The 25438-nt window shown below is 48.6% G+C and overlaps 1 protein-coding gene and 1 pseudogene across 2 annotated transcripts in view; one reads left to right on the top strand and one right to left on the bottom strand.

Moving 5' to 3' along the window:
- CCDC136 (coiled-coil domain containing 136) overlaps positions 1 to 22881 on the top strand; it is a 28200-nt gene extending 5319 nt beyond the window's left edge. Inside the window, exons 4-18 of one of the 2 annotated variants that reach the window (XM_006896062.1) lie at positions 5276 to 5599; positions 8301 to 8412; positions 9835 to 10003; positions 10238 to 10378; positions 10697 to 10855; positions 11330 to 11500; positions 11907 to 12092; positions 13576 to 13770; positions 14198 to 14425; positions 15754 to 15950; positions 15993 to 16290; positions 16683 to 16904; positions 18137 to 18403; positions 19072 to 19344; positions 22780 to 22881. In XM_006896062.1, coding sequence (XP_006896124.1) covers positions 5276 to 5599; positions 8301 to 8412; positions 9835 to 10003; positions 10238 to 10378; positions 10697 to 10855; positions 11330 to 11500; positions 11907 to 12092; positions 13576 to 13770; positions 14198 to 14425; positions 15754 to 15950; positions 15993 to 16290; positions 16683 to 16904; positions 18137 to 18403; positions 19072 to 19344; positions 22780 to 22881 — 3044 coding nt within the window. The remainder of the gene's footprint in view (positions 1 to 5275; positions 5600 to 8300; positions 8413 to 9834; positions 10004 to 10237; positions 10379 to 10696; positions 10856 to 11329; positions 11501 to 11906; positions 12093 to 13575; positions 13771 to 14197; positions 14426 to 15753; positions 15951 to 15992; positions 16291 to 16682; positions 16905 to 18136; positions 18404 to 19071; positions 19345 to 22779) is intronic. The other variant, XM_006896063.1, reaches the window with a different exon arrangement.
- LOC102863840 lies at positions 1436 to 3471 on the bottom strand (annotated as a pseudogene).
- Positions 22882 to 25438: the final 2557 nt, after the last annotated feature.

Raw genomic sequence — 25438 nt, 5'->3', positions numbered from 1 at the left:
GCCACAGCCCCTCTGGGGCCCCGACCGGCTGGTCGGCGGGGAGCCCCCCAAGAAGACCATTTGGGGGGTGCCGGCAAGATGGAGGCTATAACCAGTAAGTGACCTGCCCCATGGCCTGAATTCCGGCCGTTGGCGGCTCAGCCTCGCTCGGGGGTGTCCAGCCCCACAGTCTGTGGCTTGTCTTGAGCCCTTAAGTCTAGTGGGGGACGCCTTTCCCCCTCCCAGGGTGACCCCTGTCCTGATGACAGACCCGCCCAGGCTGAGGGAGACCCCACGTCCAGACTTGGTTCTCCGCCCGCCCCGATGAAGGGCTTGTTCCTCCTCTCCGAGGACCCTAGGGGCAATTGAGTGCCCCAAGTGGCCTGCTCCCCGCAGGAAGCCCACCCCAGGCCATTTCCCCACCCCCAGGGGCTGCTTGACTCACATGACTCCGCAGGGCGGTGGGATGAAGCAGTGGGTGTCAGGTGCTGTCCAGTGGGCGTCCGCTCCTAGCGACCCCATTGCAGCAGTTGAGCCCCTTCCTCCTGATGGGCTCCTGGCACCCTGTCAGTACAGCTTCAGGAGGGTCTTCCTCTCAACGGAGCACACACCCTCAAATACAGAGTTTAAAAATTCAGGTGGAGATGCTTGCACCTGGTACTTAATTGATGATAAGCTAAGTACTATTGAGTAGGCCAGGGAGAGGACCCAGCCTGGAATATTCTAGAACAGGATGCAACTGTTGCCCATGTAAACTGGAAAGTAGGACCAGTTTCAGACCCTCCTGATTCACACCCTCCTGGAAGCCCATGTCCAGGCAGCACTTGTTGTTGTTGTGTACCATTCAGTGGAAAGTGACCCATAGTTCTCCAGTGGGTTTTCAGAGGCAGCTAATTTCAAGGGAAGAGATTGCCCATCTTTTCCCCTGAGAGCAGCTGGTGGAACCTTGTACCACTGAGTGGCAGCACAGGCCTTTACCACTAAACCAGCAGGGCTCCCTCGTCAGCACTTGTTATGTACCATTGAGTCAGAACCAACCCTCCAGCTGACCCTCTGGTAGATTTCAGAGGCAGTTAATGACCTGGGAGGGGCTTGCCCATCTGTTTACCGGTAGGCCACCAGAACCCTCTAGTAAGTGCTTACTTACATAACTGCAACATACTAAATTCTTCTTTTTTTTATTTATTATTTTGTGTGCGTATGTGTGTACCGTCAAATCGGATCTGAGCGGTCCAGGAGGAGATTGCCCCTCTTTCTCCAGCAGAGCATCTGGTGGATTTGAACCGCATACTTCTGGGATTATAGTGCAATTTCTTGCCACTAGGCCACCAGAGCTCCCTAACATACCAAATATTCTCATTCTCATTCTCATTCTCTCTCTCTCTCTCTCTAAGAGAATGAAGCCTTTATTTCCTTGTTTGACACAAAGCTGGCAGAGTTGGTGGCTTTCTGGTTATTAGTCAGAGAGACCAAATCCCATATCCTCGTCCGACTCCTCCGACTCTTCCTTTGCTTCCACCGTGGCTGGGGCCGCAGCAGCAGGAGCAGCCGTAGAGGCAGCAGTCACAAATGCAGATGGATCAGCCAGGAAGGCCTTGACCTTTTCAGCGAGTGGGAAGGTGTACTCAGTCTCCACAGACAAAGCCAGGACCCACTTGTACCCATTAATGACGGAGTGCAGTATTGAGGCCACGGTTGGGTAACCAGTCTGCAGACATAGGCTGGTAACATGGCAGGTGTGCAGTCTCCTCTGTGATGTCAAGCACCTCAGAATTGTAGATGCTGCCTCTGTCAAACAGCTGCTGGATGATCAGACCGAAGAAGAAGAAGGGAGAGATGTTCAGCAGGGTGGCCTCGCTGGCTCCCACCTTGTCTCCAGTCTTAATCAGCTGCACATCACTCAGGATTTCAGTGGTGCCTCTGGAGATCTTAGTGGTGATGCCCAAAGCCTGGAAGAAGGAGGTCTTCTCGGGGCCTAGACCAGTGTTCTGGGCCAGCACGGTAACCTCACATGGAGCAGTGGCACCAGCGCAGGCAGCAGCCGGCACCTTGTTGGCCAGCAGCATTTCCCTGATCCCAGCGAGATCATCTTTGGTAAACACACAAACCCCATGTTCCCCCGGATGTGAGGAAGCAGCTTCTCCAGAGCCAGGTGGTCCCCAGATGGCCTTGTACATCATGGTGGTCTTGCCCATCACCCCATAGCCTTCCCATGGAGGGACATGCAGATCTGCTGTGTCTGCTTGGAGCCCATCTTGTCTGCACCCACGAGGAAGCATTCTGGATCATCATCCAGAAGTTGGATGATCTTTAGGAAGTCGCTGGACTTCCAGGTTGTGCGTCTCCCTGGGCATCACAATGGCGCATCAGGGATTGCCACGCGGGATTTAAAGACGATATCACTCTCACGAGGACACCTGGCCAGAGAAGGGCAAATTCTTCTTTTTTTACCTAGGTTTTTTTTTATTATTTTAACGAAGGTTTACAGAGAGGTTAGGTTTTCATTCTTTGATTGATGCACATTTTCCTCCGGTCCCTTCCTTCTTCCACCCTCAGTCCACTTGCAATGCACCTTTTGTTCCAGATTGTTGACATACATATACTGTCCAGTCATGCCTTCCTCTCTGACAGTTCTTCCCCTCATTTGTTCCAATGCAGTGTTCATTATCTAGCCACTCTTTTCTTAGTTCTTTCTCCTTAAAAGTCCATGCCCTCTTTCTATGAAGATGGCGCTGAAAGTGAAGAAGGAAGGCCCTGCTCCTCCCAAAACTGAAGCCAAAGCAAAATTAAAGGCCAAGAAGGCATCCTGAAGGGCATCCACATCCAAAAAAAAAAAGAAGATCCGCACGTCACCCACCTTCCGGCGGCCTAAGACGCTGAGACTCCGAAGGCAGCCCAAATACCCCTGGAAGAGCATCCCCAGGAGAAACAAGCTTGACCACTATGCCATCATCAAATTTCCCTGACCATTGAGTCAGCCATGAGGAAGATAGAAGATAACAACACACGTGTGTTCATTGTGGATGTCAAGGCCAACAACAAGCACCAAATCAAACAAGATGTAAAGAAGCTCTGTGACATTGATGTGGCCAAGGTCAACACTTAGGCCTGATGGAGAGAAGAAGGCCTATGTTCGACTTGCTCCTGACTGTGATGCTTTGGATGTTGCCAACAAAATTGAGACCATATAAACTGAGTCCAGCTAGCTAATTCTAAATACAAATTTTTCTCAAAAAAAAAAAAAAAGGTCTATGCCCTATTCTCATTTTCAGAAAATGCACTAACCTGTTATTTCCATAAGCATCATAGTCTGTTACATGGAAGAATCCCAGCCTCATTTATACATCAAGACAGATAGACAGATGCGTGCTCACACACACACACACACACACACACACACTCACACACACTCACTCTCTGCCTTTGAGTCAGTATTGACGCATGACGCCCTCTACCAGTATTCTGAAGCTGTTCATCTTCACTAGGGGACATGACCTGTCTTTCTCCTGCTGAGGTGCTGGTGAATTTAAACCGCTGACTTTGCAGTTACCAGCCCAGCACATTATACTATCAGGGCTGGTGGTTCGAATCCACCAGCATCTCCACAGGAGAGAGATGGGAAGTCTCCTGCTGTTACAGTTTACCACCTCAGAAACCTGACAGAAGGTGTTTGTGAGTGGGTGTTGGCAATCGAACATACACATCTACGTAAATTTTAAAAATGAGTTGATACCAGGGGCTTTATGACTTGCATATCCTTCTAGTTAGTATTCAGAGGGCTTTCAAGCATCTTCTCTCTAGATCTACCAATTTCTTTTTTTTATTCTTTTATTAAGTGTGTTTGTGTGTGTGTACCATCAAATTAGATCCAGCTGGCACAGGAGGAGATTGCCCCTCCGTCTCCAGAAGAGCATCTGGTGGATTCGAACCATTTGCCTTCGGGATTGCAGCACAGCATCTTGCCACTAGGCCACCAGAGCTCCCCTGCCAGTTTCTTTTAAATGGCTTCAGTATGTTGAAAACCAATTACCTGTAGCTGTAGAGTGAGTTCTGACTGATGGTGAGCCTGACAGACTGAGTAGAACTGCTCTGTGGTGTCTCCAAGGCTGTGGTCTTTCTGGAAGCAAACTGCCATCTTTCCTCTGTGGAACAGCCAGTAGGTTCCCAACACTAACCTTTCATTTAACACCGGAACACCTAACCATTGCACCACAGGGCCCCTTTAATTTTTTTATTTTCAGCGATTTTTTATTTAAATAATGCCATATTAATGGGTAGTTAGGCTTTTTTATGTTCTGGGTTAGTGCACAGTGAGTCAGCATTTATTTTTCATTCATATATTGCTTTCTATTGGCATTTTTGTTTTATAACTTATTTAAACACATTTTTTTTAATTTTTAAGCTTTATTTTTTTATTTTAATGAGCATTTACAGAGATTTTGGATTTCCATTCATTCATTGCTGCACTTCTCTCCCCGCCCAGCCCTCCACCCTCCGCAGTTGGCTTCTCTCTTTCAAAAGTAAAAGAAACACTCCCTCCCTGGTACAAAATCCCCACCACCACCCCAAGTACATTCCACTATGAAACCTTAATGGTGGACTCTTGTTAAAACTTATTTTAATGAAAGTTTAGAGACTTTGGATTTCCATTCATTCATATGGAAATTGCATACACTTTCCTCCCTGCCCACCCCTCCCCCAGTTCACTCTTCTCTTTGAAAAGTACAAAAAAATTATCTCATTATTATACAATCCACCACCACCATCACCACCACCACCACCACCACCACCACCCCGTCCACTCCACTATGCAGGTTTTTTGTTGTTGTTGTTTTTGTCCACTATGCTGTTTTCATTCTAGACTCTTGTCATGGTGAGTCTATATTTTAATTTCACCTGTAAATGCTAATACTTATGTGGCCAGATCTCACATAAGCAGATCATGGAAGCACTGAGGCTCTTGATTTCTGAGTATGTAATACTTAATTCATCATTAAGAGAATAGCCTATATATATAACAAAAAATAGGATTTTTTTTAAAAGACTCGGTGTTATCAGTAAAATACTGGAAAATTGGGCTTGGAATGTACAGTTTTTATCTTCAGTAGCTTCGAAGTCCCTGTAGTATATAGACACACTTTCTGTACCAAACAGAGCAACAACTCCCAGCAACAACTCCCAGAGCAGCCTTGGTGGTTAAGAGTTTTTAGGGGGGTGGGAGGTATGTCTGCCCCTAACTTTGTGCCCTGAGGGTGTGTTGGATATTCTCTGACCATCCTGACCTGGGTCTTTGCAGGTGAGCTGCGGTCCCTCCGGGATGAGATTTCCCTTTTGGAGCATGAGAAAGAAGTTGAGCTTAAAGAAATAGAAAAGGAGCTGCACTTGGCCCAGACTGAGATCCAGACTCTGCGGCGAGCAGCGGAGGACTCGGCGTCGGAACACGAGAGCGACATGGCATCGCTGCAGGAGGATCTGCTGCGTATGCAGACGGAACTGGAGGACATGGAGCGCATCCGGGCAGAGTACGAGCTGGAGATCTCCTCCCTCCGGGCAGAGGTGGAAATGAAGAGCTCGAACCAATCTAACAGCTTATCTCCTTCTGAAATCTCGGACTTGCAAGGTATGAGGGCACCACCCTGCCTCCTGGTCTGCCAGCTGGTGAAGTCAGGCATAAGACAGAATTAATAGATAAGAAGATGAAACAGGGGTATTCGATCCTAATTGGGGACCCTCCAGGTTGAATTTGAGACCACAGAGGAGTCCCGTGTATCCAGCTGTCACGTAATAGTGTAAGAAAGAACCCTTAGAAATGTACTGGGAGATTCGTCCTCAGAGGGCTGCTTGTTGAGTTGACCTGGGAAAGCTCTTCCTGGGAACTGCAGTTCACAGATGAGAAGAGAGGGGCCTGTCACCTTGGCAAGCTTCCTGCTGGTCTGACACTGCAGTGCTCTGCCTGGATGGACTGCTTGGTGGTGAGCCTCCAGCCTTGTGTCCCAATTCTTGGGCTCCTTTCACCCTCCCCAAAGTACAAGCTTCAGGGGGCAACAAATGAGGGCACAAGCCAGCTGGAGAAGAAAGGAGGTTATTTCTAGTAAGACATGAAGCTCTCAAAAGCTAAGAGCTCTGCTTTCAGACACTGAGTCTCCCAGGCTAGCTGTTAGGACTCATGATGTCAGAGAGCTTGCCTTTATTCTGAGGCTAGATTTATGATCTGAGTATAATGGAGGACCTATTTAGGCCAGGCTAAGCAGGGACCATCAACAAGGAATCAAAGAGCTGCACATTTTCCCAGCGGTATGAAGCCTGCAGACTGGTGAGGCTAGGAGGCAGGCATGCTAGCACCCTGCTAAAGCTTCAGCCAGCCAAACCACTCACTGCTTCTGAACCGATTCCCACCCACAGCAACCTGTGGGACAGAGTAGAGCTGCCTAAGAGGGTGTCCATGGCTGTGAATCTTATAGAAGCAGACCACTTCCGTTTTCTCCTGTGGAGCACCTGGTGGGTTTGTACTACTGACCTCCCTTGGTTAGTAACCAAAAGCCTTCACCACAGTGGCCCCAGAGCTAAGGACACCTGAGCTGAGAATCCCAGCGGCACTAATTAGTGGGATAGAGCTAGTCCACTTGTTAGTGCTCTCAGCACCTCGTTTTCTTCATCTGAGAATGTAGAATTAGGTTTGGTCTTTAACTGTCAAGTCACTCCTTGGAATCATGGCAGATTACACAAGGCCTTGCAGTTGGGTGAGATTCTGAGAAAATGAAGTGAAATCCAAACAGAGTGGAGTTGAGTCAAGTAAAATAAAGAGCAGTGTTAGTGAAGTCCCAGCAGTGACTCCTCCGTGGAGATGCATGCACCACAGGAATGTAAAATGTTAACAGGAGGGTAACAGGAGTAAGGGCTAGCCCAGAAAACATACTATCTTTTCTTCAAATCTAAAAGTGTTTTAAAATAAGACATTTCTTTTTAAAAAAAAACTTACAGGGATTTGGGGGGATTAAATGAAATGCCTGACACATGGAAGGCACTCACACTTACTGCATCTCTCTGAAACCACCAAGTCTCATGCTGAACACATGGCTGGTTTTCACTAAAGAATAGTTTCTTGCCTCCCTCTCTGGCAATCAGCAGTAGTCCGAGAAACTTCTCGAAATACAGAGGACACGTTAGAATAACTGTCAGGCGAGATCTGGTGGCCTAGTGGCAAGAAGCTGCACTGCAATCCCAGAGGTGTGTGGTTTGAATCCACCAGATGCTGTGCCGGGGAAGGAGGGACAATCTCCTCCTGTACCAGTCAGATCTGATTTGACGGTTCACACACACTAATAAAACTTTAAAAAACCTCTCTCAGGGTATTATCTCAGGGTATTGAACCTTATGACAGGTAAGACAGGTTCTAATTTAAGTTATTGTTTCTTAAATATCATAAATGCTCCTTACATATCTTATGTGTTTCTTATTGTTGTGATGTGCCATCAAGTCACCTGTGACTCACAGTGACCTTATGTGCAATAGCTCTGAGCCCTGCCCTATCTTGAGCCAGTCTCACTGACCCTGACACACCCCTCCCCACATGACCCCAGTCACTGTGTCAATCCATCTCATCTGGAGTCTTCCCTTAAATATACAATTGGTGTGTATTTCTTAATCACAAGAAACAAAGCCAACACTGGCTTTTGTATTATTGCAGCATTAAAGAGTATTGATGACAGGTTTTTAGTAATACATGCTGGACATTTCAACCAGATGTCTTTTCTAAGGCTTGCAGTTGAGATGAGCGTTCTTGGGGTAGCTTTTTCTGTTTGCAGATGAAATACCATTACAAAGAACTCCTGAGCCTATCCTGTGTACTTGATGATAGAGGTCTGGTGACAGAGGACTTCCAGAACGCCTGGGTTCTCTCTGGGAAGTCTGGACTGGCAGTGTGACATCTGGCAATTCACATCCCTCTGCTTTTTGTAATAAGAGCATCATAGGCAGGCAGGCAGAAACAATTCAGAACCTTTCAACACACTGAACTAAAAAATTAAGCCCTCCAAAAGTAGAGCTTCCTCCAAAGCTAAGACCCTGCCTTTGCAGGTTAGCCCATAGGGAAAGGCTTCTGAGACGCACAGGACAGCCACCTTCTTCTCCCAGTGAGAAAGATCTGTGGCAGTGTGGCATTTTCTGGGCTCTGCTTCCTAAGCCTCTCTTGAAGCATCTGGTCTTTTTCTTCAAAGAGACCCTTCCTGCCTTCTCCCCTGTGATTTCTGTTGGGAAATTGGAGGGCTGGTCATCCAAGTTCTCCTCCCTGGGGTCTCACCTGTCTGCTTGTCCCCTTGCAGAAGAACTGGAGCATCTGCGAGAACGCTGCCGCTACCTGAATGAAGAGTACCGGGCCCTGCAGGAGAGCAACAGCAGCCTCACTGAGCAGCTTGCAGATCTGGAGAATGAGAGGTACAGTCTGCAGGCCGGTGGGGTAGACGCTGAGTGAGCAGGCATCCCTCTGCACTGTGCTTTCATGGTCCCCGCAGGAGACATATGCCGAGGGGCCAGTCCTAACTGGTATTTTCACCCTTTCCAGGTGCTGAGGCCTTCTCTGCCCTAGAGTTAGAGTAAAAGAGCCCTGGTGGTACAGGGTGTTACGTGTTGAGTTGCTAACTGGCAAGGTGTCAGTTGAGACCCACCAGCTGGTCTGCCTAAGAAGGTTGAGGAAGCCTGGTCCTGCGTTTTACAGCCTCAGAGCCGATGGGGCCGTCCTCTGTCCTGCAGGCTCACTCTGACCATAGAGGTCATCAGCTCCTGAGACATCACAGGGGAGACAGCAGTAAAGGCCTCTATGTCTGAAGAAAAAGATAAGATGCCTCACACAGAGGCTTAGGAAGCAGAGCCCAGAAAATGCCACACTGCTACGGATCTTTCTCATTGTGAGAAGAAGGTGGCAGTCCTCCTGTTCATCTTCTCAGTGCCCGTGGATTGGCGTTTTGGCTGGTAGAGCAGTGGTTAAGCACTCGGATACTAACTGCAGAGTTAGTGGTTCAGACCTAGCCGTCACTCCCTGGAAGAGCAATGTGGCAGTCGGCTGCCATAAGGATTCTCTTTCTCACGGTTGTTGAGTCAGAACCAACTCACAGGTTTGGGCCTCTGCCAGGTTTTTAGAGCCAGGAAATCATACAGGAGGAGACTGCCCATCTTTCTCCCTCACGGCAACGGGTAGATTCAAACCCCTTATCTTTGGGTTGGCAGCACAACTCCTTACCTGACTGGGCCACTAGAGCTCCCTCCATAAAGATTGTTGTTATGTGTCATCAGGTTGGATCCGACTCACAGCTGACCCTCTAATAGATTTTCAGAGGCTGTCAGTCGCACAGGAGGATATTGCCCATCCTTTTCCCTTGGAGCAGGTGGTGGATTTGAACAGCCTGTCTGTGGGTTGGCAGCACAGCTCCTTACCCATTAGTCCACTAGAGCTCCTCCATAAGATTTACACCTTGGCAATCCTCTGGGGCGGCTCTGTTCTGTGCTGTGTGGAACCTTATGTGGTAGAATCAACTTGACAGCTACCAGGTTTTGGCGAGACTGTACCAGAAGCAATCCCTTTATTATCTGCACAGACTTGATTCCGTCTAACAGTCTGACCTCCATATTGGTGCTGCCTGGCCTCCACACCTCCCCTTAAGCCCCGCTGGACAGCACTCTTCAGGTCTTCTAGCACCAAATAGGCCTTTTCTGTAATCTCTTAAGCAAACTTATTTGAGAGGCAATTTGCAGTTGACAGTCCCTGTCTTTTGTCTAAAATAAAGGCAGCAGGACCAAGCAGCTTGGCTGGTAATTCTAGGCACAGCTACCTACAACATGCTCTGGGCTTCTGGTTTATAGGACACGAAGGGCAACTGAAAGGTGGCTGGAGTCCCACACTTACAAGAACATGACGTCGGCAGAGTCTCAGACGATAGAACTGGATTTTCCAGAGCCTGATCCTGAGACTCAGCTGTTGCGACAGCAGCTGCAGGGAGCAGAAGAGCAAATGTTCAGCATGAAGAATAAGGTATGGCACAGGGTTGAGAGGACAGGCACCATTCACACCTCCTTCACCTTCTGGTCTGTGCTAGTAAGCCCTCAGGCCGTGTGCTAACAGGAGGCGTGCACCAGGGCAAGAGACAGTGCTCTGGGCTGGTTGAGATAAATTTGAGTGCGAGCCGTGCCTTCCTCTCCCCATGCCTGCTCCTGAAGGGCATGAGGTCCGTGTGGTAAATCAGCCGTCCTCTTCCCTGCCCTGCAGTGTGAGGAATTGTGTTGTGAGTTGGAAGAGCTCCAGCACCAGCGTCGGGCCAGTGAGGAGGAGTACAGGCGGCTGCAGAGAGAGCTCAAGAGTGCTCAGAACGAGGTGCTGCGATTCCAGACGTGTGATAACACCACGCAGGTAAACAGCGGTGGGGAGGGCATTTGGCCAGGGCAGCAGGGCCTCCATGTCATCATGGCTTCTGAGAAGAGGAGCTGAGCGAACGAGGCTGTGCACAGCTGGCTCCTTCCTCTATGGGGGTCTGGTCTGCTGAAGATGCGTTGAGAATTCGCATAGCATTGTATTCTAGAAGCAATGGCCCTTGCTGAGCGCCTGCCTCTGACTGAGAAGAGGCCAAAGCAATAAGCCTGTGGGAGCTCGCCTCACGTCCTCTGCATCTGAGCAGGAACCAGTCTGATCCTGGCAGTAACAGCTCTGCCCGCATCCTCCCCACCACAGAACGAGGAGCTGAAGACCAAGCTCTGTGCCCTGCAGGCCAAGTACGATGCTAGCCAGGATGAGCAGAATGAACTCCTGAAAGCGCAGCTCCAGCTTCAGACTGAGCTCCGGCAGCTCAAAGTCACGAAACCCACAGTGCTAGAAAGTCATAGTGATAAGGTAACGGCAGCCAGAGGGGTTGAGAGCTCCTGGCCGAGGCTCGGGGGCAGGTGGGGTGGAGAGTCAAAGAATCCAGCTGCTACCTATGCGGGGAGCTCTGGTGCGTATTCCGTAGGGTGGTGCACTGCTAACCAAAGGTGGTGGCTCTCTACTGGTTCAAATCCGCCTGCAGCTCCGTGGGAGAAAGGTGGGCAGTCTCCCCCCTCATGTGATTTACAGCTCCGGAAATCCACCGGAGAGGGTCAGCTCTAAGTTGGTTCCGACTTGACAGCAATGAGTATGGGTGTGGCCACCTGTGCAGAACCTCAGGTAAAAGGGTCCTCACTACCCTCCAAATGTCTGCCTTAGACAAGCAGGCAGCCAGTGAGTGGAAGCCAGGGAAAGACTCTCAAAGTCTGAGTGAGCCTTACCGAGGAGTAGAGGAGAGTGTGGTGAGGGTCCCAGGGGCACTGCCAGCAGCTCCCTCCACCATAGGAGTTACTGTGCCAGCTCCAGAAGCTTCAGTACAAGTACCAGAACATTGTGTGTGAGAAGGAGAGGCTGCAAGGTGAGCAGGAGCAACTGCAGAACCAGCTGCAATACCACAAGACTCAGGTGCAACACCTCAAGGACGTGGAGACCTCCTTGCAAGAGAGCATAGACAAGGTAAACAGAGCTGCAGGTGAGAGAGGGCTGCCTGTCAGGGCCAGGGTGCACCGGAGGAGTGGGGGCCACAGGAGCCATGTGGCTTAGCCTCTGATGCAGGGGTTAGTGAGGTGCTTTGTAGAAAGTGACCCCAGGGGAACACGACGCTCTCAGCTTCCCGTGATTTGTGAAGCTGCGAATCTGCCTTTAAAAAGAAGGTTCCTTCTCTTCCCTGCCTTCCACAAGAAAGAAACCCCAGAAGGTCTACATTTAGATCCTGCTAAGGACTGATCCATCTTGGGGATCCCCATGGGGTGAAATGAGGGCTAGAAAGTGCAGGAGTCGTTCCCTTAGTCCGTGTGTTAGGGGAAAGAGTGCAGCAGTAGGAGGTTCCGGGGGTGAAGGCAGGCCTGCGTCCCCACCCCAGAATGAAGAGATGCACAACCAGCTTCAGGAGATGAAACAGCTGTACCAGGTCAGCAAGGAGAATCTGGAGCAACAGAAGCACATGTATGATCAGCTCGAGCAGAAGTACTTGCTCTCTCAGGTGGAGCTGAATCAACTTAAGAGCACCCAGAGCCTGTCTGAGGACAAGGGGAGATGTGCTGATAAGGTAACTGCCACCCAGAGAGGTGAGAGCTCCCGGGCACAGCCTTGAGAGAAGTAGGGTGAAGGGTCCAAGCAGGAAGTCGTCCGAGCACAGCTGAGTTTGGCAAGGCTGGGACGTGTGCCTTTTGAACCCTAAGAAGGTGAATACCTGGCCTTGGCTTTGAACCAGAGCCTTAAGGTAATCTGATCACTAGATTATAATCTGAACATCTGAAGGTTTTACAAACGACTGCCATGTGTGTAGGCATTTAAATGGTGATGTTAGATTACTAATGGTAGCCAGTGAATTATGAAGAAGAGCCCACACATAGGCCCATATACACATAGACACGTTTAGTCTTGTTAGAACTGGAGAGTGGAGAGGTGCAGTTCCTTAAGCGAGTTTGCAAGTGCTTTTGTGAGGGAATGTGTTCCTAAGCCTAGAGTGCCCACTGAGTATTGGAGGGACTCAAGCTCCTCCATGGATTTATTCTGTGACTTCATAGTACTTTGATTTTCCCAGCTTGAATTTGACTCTTTAAATTAGACAGAGTACTGCTCTTATCTCACTTCCTTTTAGTAATAAAATCTGGTAGTGATAAGTGAGGCCTTATTCATTTTCTCCTTTTATATCATGTGTAAATTGCAGGCCATCATTGGCTACTCTGTGTTAAGCACTTTGCCCTCCCAGCCACTGAGAGGAAGTGGAAAGGTCTTAAAGCATGCTGGAGAAAAAACACAGGATTCTTAACGGGTGTTGCAGTGGTCACATTCTGTCATGGTGCCCAGCATCTCCTACCACAACCAACAGGCAGTGTCCCTTCCAAAGACACAGGATCAGGAAGTTTATTCGGAGTACCTCATTGATCCTCCTGCCTTTCTGGGCCAAGGCTTGCATTTCATCCTCCTTTTCTCTCCTCAGTTTTGAGGTCTAGGGATTGCCTAGCTTCTTCCAGCATCGTCTGAGTAGTCATCTCTTAGGTTTCTGCAATCTTGGAGTGACTTAATTATCCCAGCCCAACTAAGCAATACTTCATACATTTCAAAAGATTTAAGAGATGAAATAAAAATCAGAGGAAATTAAGTATTTGTTGGGAAAGAGGCTGGTCAGGCCTTAGAACAAGTAGGGATAATGAGAACATCAACTCCACCTCCCAGCAGGGTGGGGATATCTGGTCAGCTAGCAAAGGAGGAAATAGGGATACTGGGAGGGAGGGCCGTGGATACTGTCCTCTCCCACCCACCCTCAGAATAAAGTAGTAGAGGCATTTTAGAGCACAGCCAGCCAGTAGTCTGAAAGAACATAGTTCCTTTTTGGGCATTTGGTCTTTTGGGGTACAGAATAGCTTGAGGTATTCATTCCAAGACAACTACAGAGTAGGAGATCCTGATGACTCATGTGAGGCCTGAAGGTGCAGAAATGCCCTTCCAGCCACACAGCTGAGAGAAATGTCAGAATGTATCCCTGACAGTAACTGCATCCCTCACCCCGTCCACCTCATCCACAGTGTGATAAACTGCTGTACAGACTGACAGAGTTGCAGGAAAAGTACAAAGATAACCAGGAAGCGCTGCGGCAGCTGCAGATGGAGCAGTGTGAGCTCCTGGAGGAGCAGAGGAGGATGCAGGAGGAGCAGGGCCAGCTGCAGGAAGAGCTGCACAGGCTCACTTTCCCAGTCCCCAAGTCTGGCCTCATCCCTAAGGTAACCATGGTCAGGGCTGGCTGCACGCGGTGGAGGAGTGCCTGGAGAAGCCTCCCAGGTGCACAGCCTGAAGAAATCTCCCAGGCGAGAAGCCTGGACAACCTCCCAGGCCCGAGGCCTGGAGAATCCACTTTTTCCTTTCTCATCAGTTTCCCTAAACCAAAATGCAGAGTTGCAGCTGATTGCTATTCTTCTTATAAGGGTGCTTTATACGCTGCAACCCATTTTCTAGTTCTCCATATTAAGGTATTTTAAAGCATTTTGTAAATGGAAAGTTGTAGTACCTGCAAATATTATAAGTTATTACTGTCAGTGAGCAGGTCTCTGTAGAAAGACTCACAGAGATCCTGAAGGGAATATGCCCGAGAAGGCCCCCAGGCCTTTCCATTCAACCACTACAGTGTCTTCCTCCCATTCTCCCTCACAGAGTCAGGAGCTACTTACAAAGTTGCAAGACCTGTGCGAACTGCAGATGCTCTGCCAAGGCATGCAGGGAGACCAGAAAAAACTGCTAGACAGTCAAGGAGTCTTACTGAAAGAACAAATCCAGCTGCACGAAGAGCTGCAACTTGACAAAGAGTCCCATTTCCGTGAGGTTTTGGAGAAGCCCAAGAATGCCAAATTACCCAGGTCCTCAAAAAACAATCCTAGCCAGGTAACCACAGCATAGAACAGTGTCTAGCCGGGGAGGCAGCGCTCCTGAAGAGTGTAGCACACTAGGGAAAGGGATTCCACCTAAGAGGCAGAGTTGGGAAGATCTGTTTGAGCAGAGGTCAGGATGAGGCTGGAACTGCGCCCTTCACCAGCCATGAGCCCTGATGGGCTTCATTGAGATAGGATTTCAGGTGCAGCCTGGAGACCTTACCTAGACCCCTGCTCAACTGAAACACTAAGACTCAGGATTGGACCTTTTAGCATAAATTGATGCGTAGAAATTGTGTATCTTTGTTCCTTTGGAGTATGTCATCCTTCTCTTATAAGCTGAAAAGGACACTTCTCAGTTGTCAAAACTTGTAATCTTTGAGATGAGTCTGAGAGCATTCATCTCCAAGGGAAGAACTGTTGGATGGGGTTCTTAGAACAGACCCTGCTATCTTTGGGACTTTGGTGACAATCGTAGAGTCAGGTCACAGAGGTTAGAATGACAATTGGTGCATCTCAAGCACCAGCAAAGGATCCAGCCCGTGAGGTCACACGGACAGAGATTTCCGTGTGGATGTGCGTGGACTAGGGAAGTCCGGGCTGAGGACTCGGTGTGGGCCCACAGAGCCGGTGGACACTCCCATCTTAGGCTGAACCAAAGTATTCCCTCATTAATCTGGACAGGGAGACCCAGGGAATAGTAGAAGTCCCAACTGAGATTTGGTTGTATTCCAACGGCATCAGATATCTAAGCTGGAAGCTTTAGTAACTCAGAGGCTGGGAACCAGGCATGAAATAGGTCCTTCACTGATCAGATCTCATCCTGGACCTCAGCAGCCAAGAAGGCAGGCCCAGAGGGCCTGGGAAATGTGCCCAGCAGCCAGATTGAGCACTGAGGCAGGGAGTAGAGGGACGAGTAGTAACGTGAGTTCCAGATCCACATGCTCTGAGGAAGGAATTACTTGTATGCCCATATTCAAGGCTAGGGCTGATTTTAGAGGAGGTGGAAATGGAGTTAGAGGTCAGAATAAATGAACTGTGCCTGACTACGAGGTTGGTTGAGAAAACGTGTTCTTGAAATGACGAGTGGGCCATGCCAAAGTCCAGACACAGGAGTCTAGAAATCCTGGCATGTGCTATGGGGAGGTTTTCCCACATGAGGAAGAAATGGACACCTGCCAGGGACCTGTAGGCTTAGTCAGAGACACCAGCTGGCGTGAAACTGAAGCGTAGGGGTGCCGTTATAGAAAGTACTCTCTCAGACGTATATCCCAGAGAGGGTGCAGCTGGGACTGCAATGCCCGAGAATCATGCTAACGTCTCCTGCCCTTCCCCTGGCAGTCCAAGGACCTCATTGAGAAGATTCAGGGCCTGCAGATACTGTACCAGGCTGGGAAGGCCCAGCAGGAGCTGCTGCAGCAGGAGCAGGGGCGCCTCCTGGAGGAACATCTGAGGCTGCAGGCCGACCTGCAGCTCTGCCTGGAGGAGATGCAGCTGCTCCAAAGCCAGTCCCCTTCCATCAGAATGAGCCTCGAGTCGTCCAAGAAGAGCAATGACAACGTGCCTGATGGCAACGAGAGCTACCACAAGAGTTACGGGAGCTCCACGGATGAGACTGAGAGCTACTACAAGAGTTACGGGAGCTCCACAGATGAGACTGAGAATTACCACAGGAGTTATGGGAGCACCCTGCCCAGCACTGAGAGCTTTCTCAAGAGCTACAGAAGTAGCATCAACAGCGAGGTCCCTAACATGTGTCACAGCAGCAGCAACAACAGTGTCACTTACAGGAAGAGTTACAGTAGCGCCAATAGCTGTGACAATCAGAAGAGTTATGTCAGCAGTGACAGCGACGTGGCTGAGCCTGAAGATCTGGAGGTAACAGCCACCAGGTGATGGGTCAGGCAGGCAGAAAGGGCTCTTGTCTTTCTAAGAGATAAACCACCAAAGGGAGGGCCCAAAAATTAGGTAGAAAAGGGGATCAGAGTGGGACCTGGAAACAGGAAGCTAGTGAGGTATCAGTCCCCGGCAGGCCCTGCCTTCTCGGCCTCTCTAAGCGGGAGATGTTCCCATCTGCGTGGAGGCCTGAGAGTTGGGACTTTTCCTCTGCGTGATCATGGTGCTCTTTATGAGAATAGGGCAGCTTCCGAGCCTTGTGGCTGTGGTTCTGTCCTCTTGGAAGGGCCATACAGCAAGGTAGGAAGGTGGGGGAGCAGTGGGCAGCTGCCGCCTTGGTGCATCACAAGTCCTCCCCACCTCCACCCCCACAGCACTTTGAGGAGCTGGTGGCCCAGGTGTTGACCAAACTGCAGGGCGTGCAGGCCATGTCCCATGTCAGCCAAATGGAGCACAGCCACCTGCAGGAAGAAATTAAGAAGCTTCTAGAGAAGCAGCAGCAGCTGAAGGAAGAGCTTGATGCCTGTGAGAAGGAATTCAGGGAGTGTATGGAATGTCCCGAGACGCCAGCTACCCCCCAAAATGACAAGAACGAGGTAACCACTGCCAGGGAGGCAGGGCTTCTTCCAGGGCTCCGCAGAGCCTAGAGAGGTCATAGGTTTTCAGAGCAGAGACCCAGGGCAGGAGCACATTGCCTGCCAGGTGGGTAGGGTCCTCTTGCTGACCAGAGGGGCTGGTCGTGATGAGCAGATCCGGGGATGCTGGGCTGTTGACTGCATCACAGAGCCCTGTGGGTCAGGGTTCCCACTTTGCTGAGGCTTAGTGGGCATCAAAACTCCTCTTAACATCTCTTTGTTGGTTTGTTTCCCCTTTGCAACTTCTGTGCACGCTTTTGCTCTGTGTCCTGCAGGACTTCTATCTAATTGTATTCCCCACCTGTCAGTTTTCCTCTGTCAGTAAGTACTTTAAGGACAGGTCATGTCTTTTTTTTTTTTTTACTTTCCCATATGACACAAAGGAAGCTCTGATGGTCCAATCCATAGGGAGTTGCACTGTGTGCCCAAAGGCCCATCTTGGCAGTTGAAATCTTTGAGCCACTCCGTAAGAGAGAGACATGACCAATCCCTTCTCATGTGATTTACAGCCTTAGAGGAACCCAAGAGAGGGCCAGATGTGAGTCGGTTCCAACTCGACAGCAGTGAGAGCGATAATGGCCAGAAGTATGTTCTGCCTACACTGGGGAGGAGGTAGAAGGCATTCTCTCCAGTGAGGCTCGCTGGTTAGCATGTGGAAGAGGCTCAGAGCTGTTGCTCATAGAACAAGGCAATCAGCATATGGATGCAGGCTCATTAATAGTGACATCAACTAAAGTCATGGTGTGCTGCCACCAGTCAAGACAGAACTGGGGATTAAGGAGCAGATTGTAGCGCATGTGGTCTCCAGCGCTCTTAGGTGCTTATGAAACAGTTTGATGGGTAATTAATTGTACATGCCAGAGAAATAGATTGGATGAAGTAGGAATTTGCATAACAAAGAGCCGTGGAATAAGACCTTCAGGGTCACAAGAAGTAGCCCTGTAGCCATTCCCTAGAAAAGCAACAGTAAAGAACATAGTCACTTTTTGTTTGTTTACCAGATAGAAATCATCAGGTACCTCAAGTCAGGGAGAGGCTGTTTGTAAAACTGCACCAGAGACTCGCTGTGTGTTAATATTCCGTCGTGTGCTCCCATGGGCTCTAGCAGAGAGAAGTGTAAGACAGTGATAGCAGGTAAGGCCCAGGCTGACGGTCTGCCTGGCTCTGAGTACCTGGCCCTCCACCATCTACAGATCAAAGAGCTGCAGATGAAGCTTCGGGACCTGCAGCTGCAGTACCAGGCTAGCATGGATGAGCAGGGGCGGCTCCTAGCTGTTCAGGAACAGCTTGAGGGCCAGCTGCAGTGCTGCCAGGAGGAGCTACGCCAACTCAAGGAGAAGTCCTCTGTGTCCAGAGACATCAGGGGGGGAAACGACAGTAGGAATATGAACAAGAATGCCAATGGGGTTAAAAACAAAGAGAGTCTGGAAGCATGTGAGGGCTCCACTGAGAATGAAAAAGTGAGTATAACCTGGTAGCCAGGTAAGCAGCAAGGTGGAGGAGGTAGGGGGAAAAGTTCCCTTCATATGTGAACTATTTGGAAGAAAGTCTGGGGTCTCAAACACATTTAGAAAAGTCGGTCTGAGCAGATAGATGCATGGTCCTTGCTTTTCTGGTGGGGCTGCAGGGTGAGCGGAATACTGGCCATGTAGTTCCTTAAAACCCACAGCCCCAAGCTTAACAACTTTGTCCAGTTGGCTTCCCTGGGGCCCAGATTCTTCCTAGGTTTTGTGCTCAGTGAAGGATCAAATAATACGAAAGAACAAGGAATTTATTTTAAATAGTTGGGTATTAATAAGTGAAACAAGATTGAGTAAAATAGGAGTTTGAAGGCAAGGGGTAAGAAAGAATAGCTCAAGTGCAGAAACTAGACTCTTTAGCTCTGATAGCTGTTTGACTCGGCTTAAAGGCCAAACAGCTGTGTTGGTCCAGACAACCCACAGCTGACTGTCTTCCACACTGTACTCAGGGAGACTGACGCAGAGTCCCGGAAACCAGTGCTCCACTCTTGAACGGTGTAGGACAGGTGGGGAACTGGAGTTGTCTTGAGATAATACTGCTTAGGATTGAGGAAAGGCACCGTGACAGGTAACAGCATCCCTCGTCCTCTCCCGCCTCCACCCCACAGAGCCTGGAGGTGGTTCTGTACTACAGGGCAAGCCAGAGGGAGTTAGACAAGCTAGCACAAGAGCAGAAAGAGGAGGAGAAAGAAGAGATAAAAAGGAAGGAGGCCTGGGAGAAATCCTCTAAGCCATTGGGTCTTTCAAAAGTTGACTCAACAAGAGATCTGGAAGACTATGAAGAGCTCCGCAGCCTGGTGACTGAGGAAAGTAAGAGCAAGGAGGAATCTAGCCTGGAAACTTCAGAGGAAATTCCCCTCAAACTTACTGAGAGCAAAAAGGTAACTGCGGCCAGGGGCTACATCGAATGGGAAATGGGTTCTGGGACTCAGGTGCCCTGCCTCTCAGGCAACGTGCTGCAGGATAGAGTCCTGCAAGAACAGAGGGCAGTGATCCCTGATGCATGGGCCCAGGGCCAGGGGAAATGGAGAGGGGCCCTCAAGAGCAGTGTCTCCATGGCAAGCTTAGCTCGGTTTGCCGTGGAACTTTTAGGCGAAGCCACTCTTGCAAAGCGGGATCTTCAGCATTCAGTCTCTTTTCGTTCACGTGGCGGCTCACACTGCCTGCCTTGTGTCAGGAGTCTTCTCCCTTCTGCCTTTAGCTCTACCCTAAGGACATGGATGGTGTGAGGCTTTCAGAGCATTTCTGTCACCCTGGACAAGTTGCTCGATGACCCTTTCCTGTGATGCTTCATTAAGTTTAAACTTTTATAAAAACATTCTTGTTATGGTAGGAAAAGAGATAATATCATCCTTGTAGATTTCTGTAGCCCACTGAGCATGAAAAGAAGGCTCGAGTGGTGAAGGGAGAGAGAGTCAGATTTTAGCCTGTAGTTGTTTGGTGTTGTCAAGTTGAGTATGACTCATAGTGACCTACGAACAACAGATCCGAATCTTGTCCTGCCCTGTACCATGCTTACCATCCTTGATACACTCGGACCCATTGCTGCAGTCACCATGTCAGTCCTTCTCATTGGAGGTCTTCCTGCCTTTAATTGACCCTCCACCATTCTGAGTGTGATGTCCCTTTACAAAGAAATAGCCTCTCCTAGTAACATAGTATGAAAGACATGGTTTTGCCATCCATGCCTCCAAGGAGCACTCTGGTTGCAGCTTTTCCCAGACACTCCTGTGTACTTGTAAAGATACGTCAGTTGTAAAAATGTTGAAAATACTTCTGTGCCCTTGGTAAATTACTCCTCCCATCCCAGTACATAAGGGAGCACTGGTAGCCTAGTGGCAAAAAGCTGTGCTGCAACCCCAGAGACACGTAGTTGTAATCCACGAGCTGCCACGTGGGAGAAAGATGGGCAATCTCCTCTGTGCTATTAACTGCCCCTGAAAACCCTCTGGAGTGTCATCTGTGGGTCAGTTCAGACTCTACCGTACACAACAAGAACATCCAGTACATACCATGGACTGCCAAGAAAACAAGTCTGTCTTGGAGAGGGTGAAACCAACTTTCTCCTTGGAGGCTAGGATTTTTAAGCTCTGTCTCACATACTTTGGGCTTGTGACCAGGAGGGACCAGTGCTTGGAGAAGGACATCATGCTCAGAAGAGTGGAGGGACAGTGCCAGAAGAGGAAGACTCCAAATGAGATGGGTTGATACAGTAACTGGGCATAGTAAATAGGCATCGGTGTTCACAGTCCATGAGACTGGCTCAGGATAGGGCAGGCTTCAGAGCTGTTATACATAGAGTCACTATGAGTCGCAGCCAACTCATTCCCACCCAAGTCTTGCAAAGATATATCGATTAAAGGGTTAAAACTATGGTGGGACCTTTGGACTAATCAGTACCTCTGCAGAGACTGACTTCGTCTTACTTGGATCCAGTCTCTACAGAGAAAATGACTAGTCCAAGGGTCCCACCTGTAGTCCTAACCCTTGAATTGATGCATCTTTACAAGACTGGGGTAGTAGTATCCTGAAGGACGTACTGGAATAGCAGGCGTAATTTACCAAGGGCACGAAAGTATTTTCAAAATTTTAACAACTGACATATCAGTGCAGGTATATACCAGCTCAGCTTCTGCTCTGGTCAAAGTCAGTAGGATCTCTACTTCCATGAAGAGTTTGATTACTTCTCAAATAGGTTTCATTCAAAGTCTTTTCTGTCCCTCTAAATACAGGGTTAAAGAAACACTGGTGATGTAATGTGTTCTATAAATGGAAAAGTGAGTGCTTCAAGTCCACAAGCTACTCAAAGAGAGAAAGATAGACAGTCTCTTCCCATTAAGATTTACAGCCTCAGAAACCCAATATGAAAGCCGAGGGTCACTATGAGTTGAAATCAACTTGACAGTGGGCTGGTTTTCTGTTCATTTTAAATACATACAGGGATTTTTTAAAAAAAAAGTCCCTCATGGTGGGGTGACCCAAATGTAACTAAAACTACCTGGAGTTTTTCAGGAACTCCTCTGGCACCCTGTCTAAAGGTCAGCATGTAGCCCGCTGTTCACTACGTGGCAAGGCTCCATAACTTGTTATGTGCCATTGATTTGACAGCAACCCTACGAACAGTAGACCAGAACCTCGCCCCATCCTGTGTCATCTCGCCATCTCTGCCACGTGTGAGCCTATTGTTAGGGTCACTATGTTAACCTGTCTTGTGTCTGCAAAAGAGGCAGGATCTGTTGGGACAAAGGGACACGAATATGGTCTCTACTTTGAAATAGAAATCACAAATAAAGGAAAACTTTTAAATAGAAACCACAAATAAAGGAAAACATACACAAATGAAATAGAAATCCGTTTTGGCTTTTAGAAACATGACACTTTATAAATCTACTGAACATTGAATCAGCATGTAGTGAAATATGAGTTCAAAGGATAGGACTGCAGCTGCCTCAGCTTTTACTTTCTTCAGTCACTGTGACTTAGAAACTAAAACTAGAGCAGTCACCACTCCCTCCCCTCGTGTTTCTTTGAACTTGTATTTCACCCCACATGCTGGTAGGTTTATACCTAAGGTGCCACGTTTCAAAAAGCCACCTGATGTCTATTTCAAAGTCAAGTCCATTCCTGTGTCCCTTTGCCCCTGTAGCTCCCACCTCTCTCGCAGGCAGCTCTGTTTGACATACATGCTAGCACCTGCAGCTCCCATTTCTCCTCTGCAGGTTGTGCAGAAAACCAGCTTTTCTCAGGGGTTAGCTTGTGGTAGTTCATCTTGCCTCACCATTCCAGCATTAGCCTTCCAGGGAGCTGTAGGCACTGAAGCCCCAGATACTCCAAGGCTTGTAAGAAAGCAGATCAACACAATGGACTTAACAAAGGGTGACGTCACCTAGCCAAAAGCTGGCTCTAGAGTGATCCAAGAAAGGCTCCTTTGCAGGAGCCCAGCTTTCCTCTCTGGAGTTTTGCATATTGAGAACCATCAACCTGTGATAGAGGCCTAGGTGTAGATACTCGTTGACAATATAGGAGATGTATATATGACCCAGGAAACCAGCCTCCCCACCTAGCTCGGACCTACACTGCTGCTTAATCCATCAGTTTTGCATCTCTTCCAGGTTCCCAGTGGAAGAACCAAGAGCCCAGGTAGAGAGGAAAGACTGCAGCTCTAGCTTACCTGCTTTTTAACCTCTCGATTCCTTTCTCTTTCCCTTTTGTTTCATCATCTTCATTATCTGTTGGATTCATGTGTTTGCGTCTTTTTTCCCACTTCTCATCTCCTGGTCTCTCCTCGTGCTTCTCTCTTGTTTAATATGTTGCAGCCATCTCCTGCCCCCGATCCTCCCATCTTCTCCTTGCCTCTTGTAGGCCTGGTGGTCATATCGGCTTTGCTCTGGTGCTGGTGGGCTGAGACGTCGTCCTAACACAGGTACTGAGGGGCAGAGGGAGGGTACAGGTTGCCCTGGCCTCTCTCTTTTCTCTTTTCTTTCAGCTGCTTGCTTCTTGCTTTTGCCACTTTACAACAGGTGTTGCTCAGGTTTGAGGTTTTAAGTCCAGGCTTTTTCTTAGGCAAAGGCCATAAAAATCTCTGCACATGTCTGCATGTTGCATAGGGAGCCAGGGTGCTGACCAGACATGTGGTTTAAGTTTCTATCCTGAACTCTGAAATACTGGATGAGTCCAGCACTGTGGTTGCTGCTTTCAAAGCTACCTGGCATCTGATGAGCTGATGTTTTGTCTGCAAGGCTGGACCAGGTTTGGTATGGCCCAGAGCAAAGAACTTATTACAGTTGCTGCCCAGGGTGGCAAAATATGAAATCACTCTCTTTTGTTGGGGTGTGCAAGATATGGAGAGAAGAGTTTGGGGAACCTGCAGCCTGCCTACCTAGGGTCATTTGGATGATGTACAAGAGCAGCTTCAATTTGTTTTTAATGAAAATGGGCCTGAAACCCTCTATACTATGTTTTCTCTGGTCTGAAACTTTAGGTCTTTAAGAAATCAGATCAAAGATGGAAATGTTTTCTAGTTCTCTATTTTGTGGGCCAAAGGCCATTGCAACTAGCTTCCCGGGCTAGGTTTTCTTGGGGAAATATGGTGAAAAGACTTCACTAACTAGAGATGTAAGGATTCTCAAGGAATCAAGACTGCAATATCCTGGGTGCCTTCCAGTTGCCCTTGATCCATGTAGTTTGTTCTGTCAGCAGTAGAGCAAATTCAGGAAGCAGAATGTGGCCTCGTAGCCTAAGAGAGAACTTCAAGGTTCCACCTGCCTCTGGAAACTAACATTCTCTCTCTTTTGGCTCCTTTCTCAAGCTCCCCTTGGCTTTTCTCTCTCCACTTCCCCTCTCCCCTCTCCTCACTTCTACTCTCCCCTCTCCTCACTTCTACTGTCCCTCTCCTCCTCTTCTCTCTCTCTCACATCCTATAAATGATGTGAAGTCAGTTTGATGCATAGGCTTAGAGCTGCATGCAGGTGTGTCATATGTTAGGGACCCTTCTCACCACTTCCCCTATTTTCCTCACTATTTTTTTTTCTCTCTCTCTTTGAACCTTTCTCCTGTCTTCTTGTTAAGCATCCCAGTCACTCTCCAGGGACAGTTTTTACACCTTTGGTTACAGAGGTCTCCCTGTGCCCAGGTCCACTGTGCGTCCTCAGAGTGTAGAACCTCTGTGGGATAGGGCGCCAAGTACCTAGCTACTCCCCCTCACCCAGCCTAAGCCGGATGCTGGCTAAGCCCCAGCCTGCACTTCCTCATTCAGAAACCGAGGCAGCAGAGTATGGTAGAAAGTGTGCTGCCATGATTGGAAGAACTTGATAGAATTTGACCTCTGCGTCTTATAGACTTTGTCTCAGGGAGCAAGACACATGGTCTGAACTTGAACTTTCTTAAATGTGAATGGAATTAGAAAGCATCTGCCTTCCTCAAATGAGTTAGTGTATATGAAAATACCACATAATCAAAGTTGCATACCACATACTATGTGTCGGGCCCCATTCTAAGCATTTCACACATGTTGATGCCCCAAATCAACCCTATGAGGTAGCTATCATTATGATGATGATCTTTTTACATGGGAAGAAGACAAAAACAACAAACAAATCTGTCTTAGCACATCTGTCAGAGTGTCCCTTAGAGAAAAGGATGGTGAGATTTCGTTTCACATAACTGGGCATGATTTCAGAGGGGCCAGTCCTTGGAAAAGGACGTCATACTTGGAGAAGTAGAGGGTCCGTGAAAAAGAGGAAGACCCCTAATGAGAAGAGTTGACACAGTGACTGCAGCAGTGGACTTAAGTTCAGTGTCAGCTGTGGGATAACGCAGGATCAGGCAAGATCATGATCTGTTGTACAGGGTCCCTGTGAGTCTGAGTTGGCTCAGTGACACCTGACAATACCAGCAAAGCATAGAGACTTTAATTCATACAACCAGGAGAGTATGAACCGGACTATTAAACTTGATGTTGAAAACAGATCTAATCCTATCTCCTCTCATCATCCCTCCTCATTTTGAGCAATTTTCCTTAATTGGAGCATATGCTCCATAAAGCCTGTCAATATACTTGGTAACTGGAGGGTGTTTTAATCACCCTGTCATTTCCCTTCCTACAGCCAGTAACAAGTTTCCCTGAACCAATGTTATTCTGTGCTGCTTTTTCAAAAAAGAGTTAACTGCTTAAGGACCTCACATTTAGCTCATCTCCACAGTGTGCTTTCTTCACTTCTCCTCGGTCTTAACTTCTTCCCCTGCCATCATCTTGTTGATGCTGAGTTCATTTCTCCCCCAAAAAGCCAATACTGCTGCCTTCCCCAAGCTCCAGATCCACTCTCTTTATTCCCATGACATCTGATACTTTCTCGTTACACCGATTTGGAAGACCTTTGAGGTCTGATTGCTGAGCTTCCTTCCACATAGAAGAAAGGACATTCTCCTCGTCCACAAGGGAGAAATTGAGGCCCACATAAAGGCAGTCACCTGAAA

This window comes from Elephantulus edwardii, unplaced genomic scaffold (genome assembly GCF_000299155.1).
Source record: "Elephantulus edwardii isolate Elephantulus edwardi_28Jun2011 unplaced genomic scaffold, EleEdw1.0 scaffold00181, whole genome shotgun sequence".
Lineage (NCBI taxonomy): Eukaryota > Metazoa > Chordata > Mammalia > Macroscelidea > Macroscelididae > Elephantulus > Elephantulus edwardii.
Note: the sequence above shows the minus strand (reverse complement) of the source record. Positions and strands in the feature narration are given on the sequence as shown.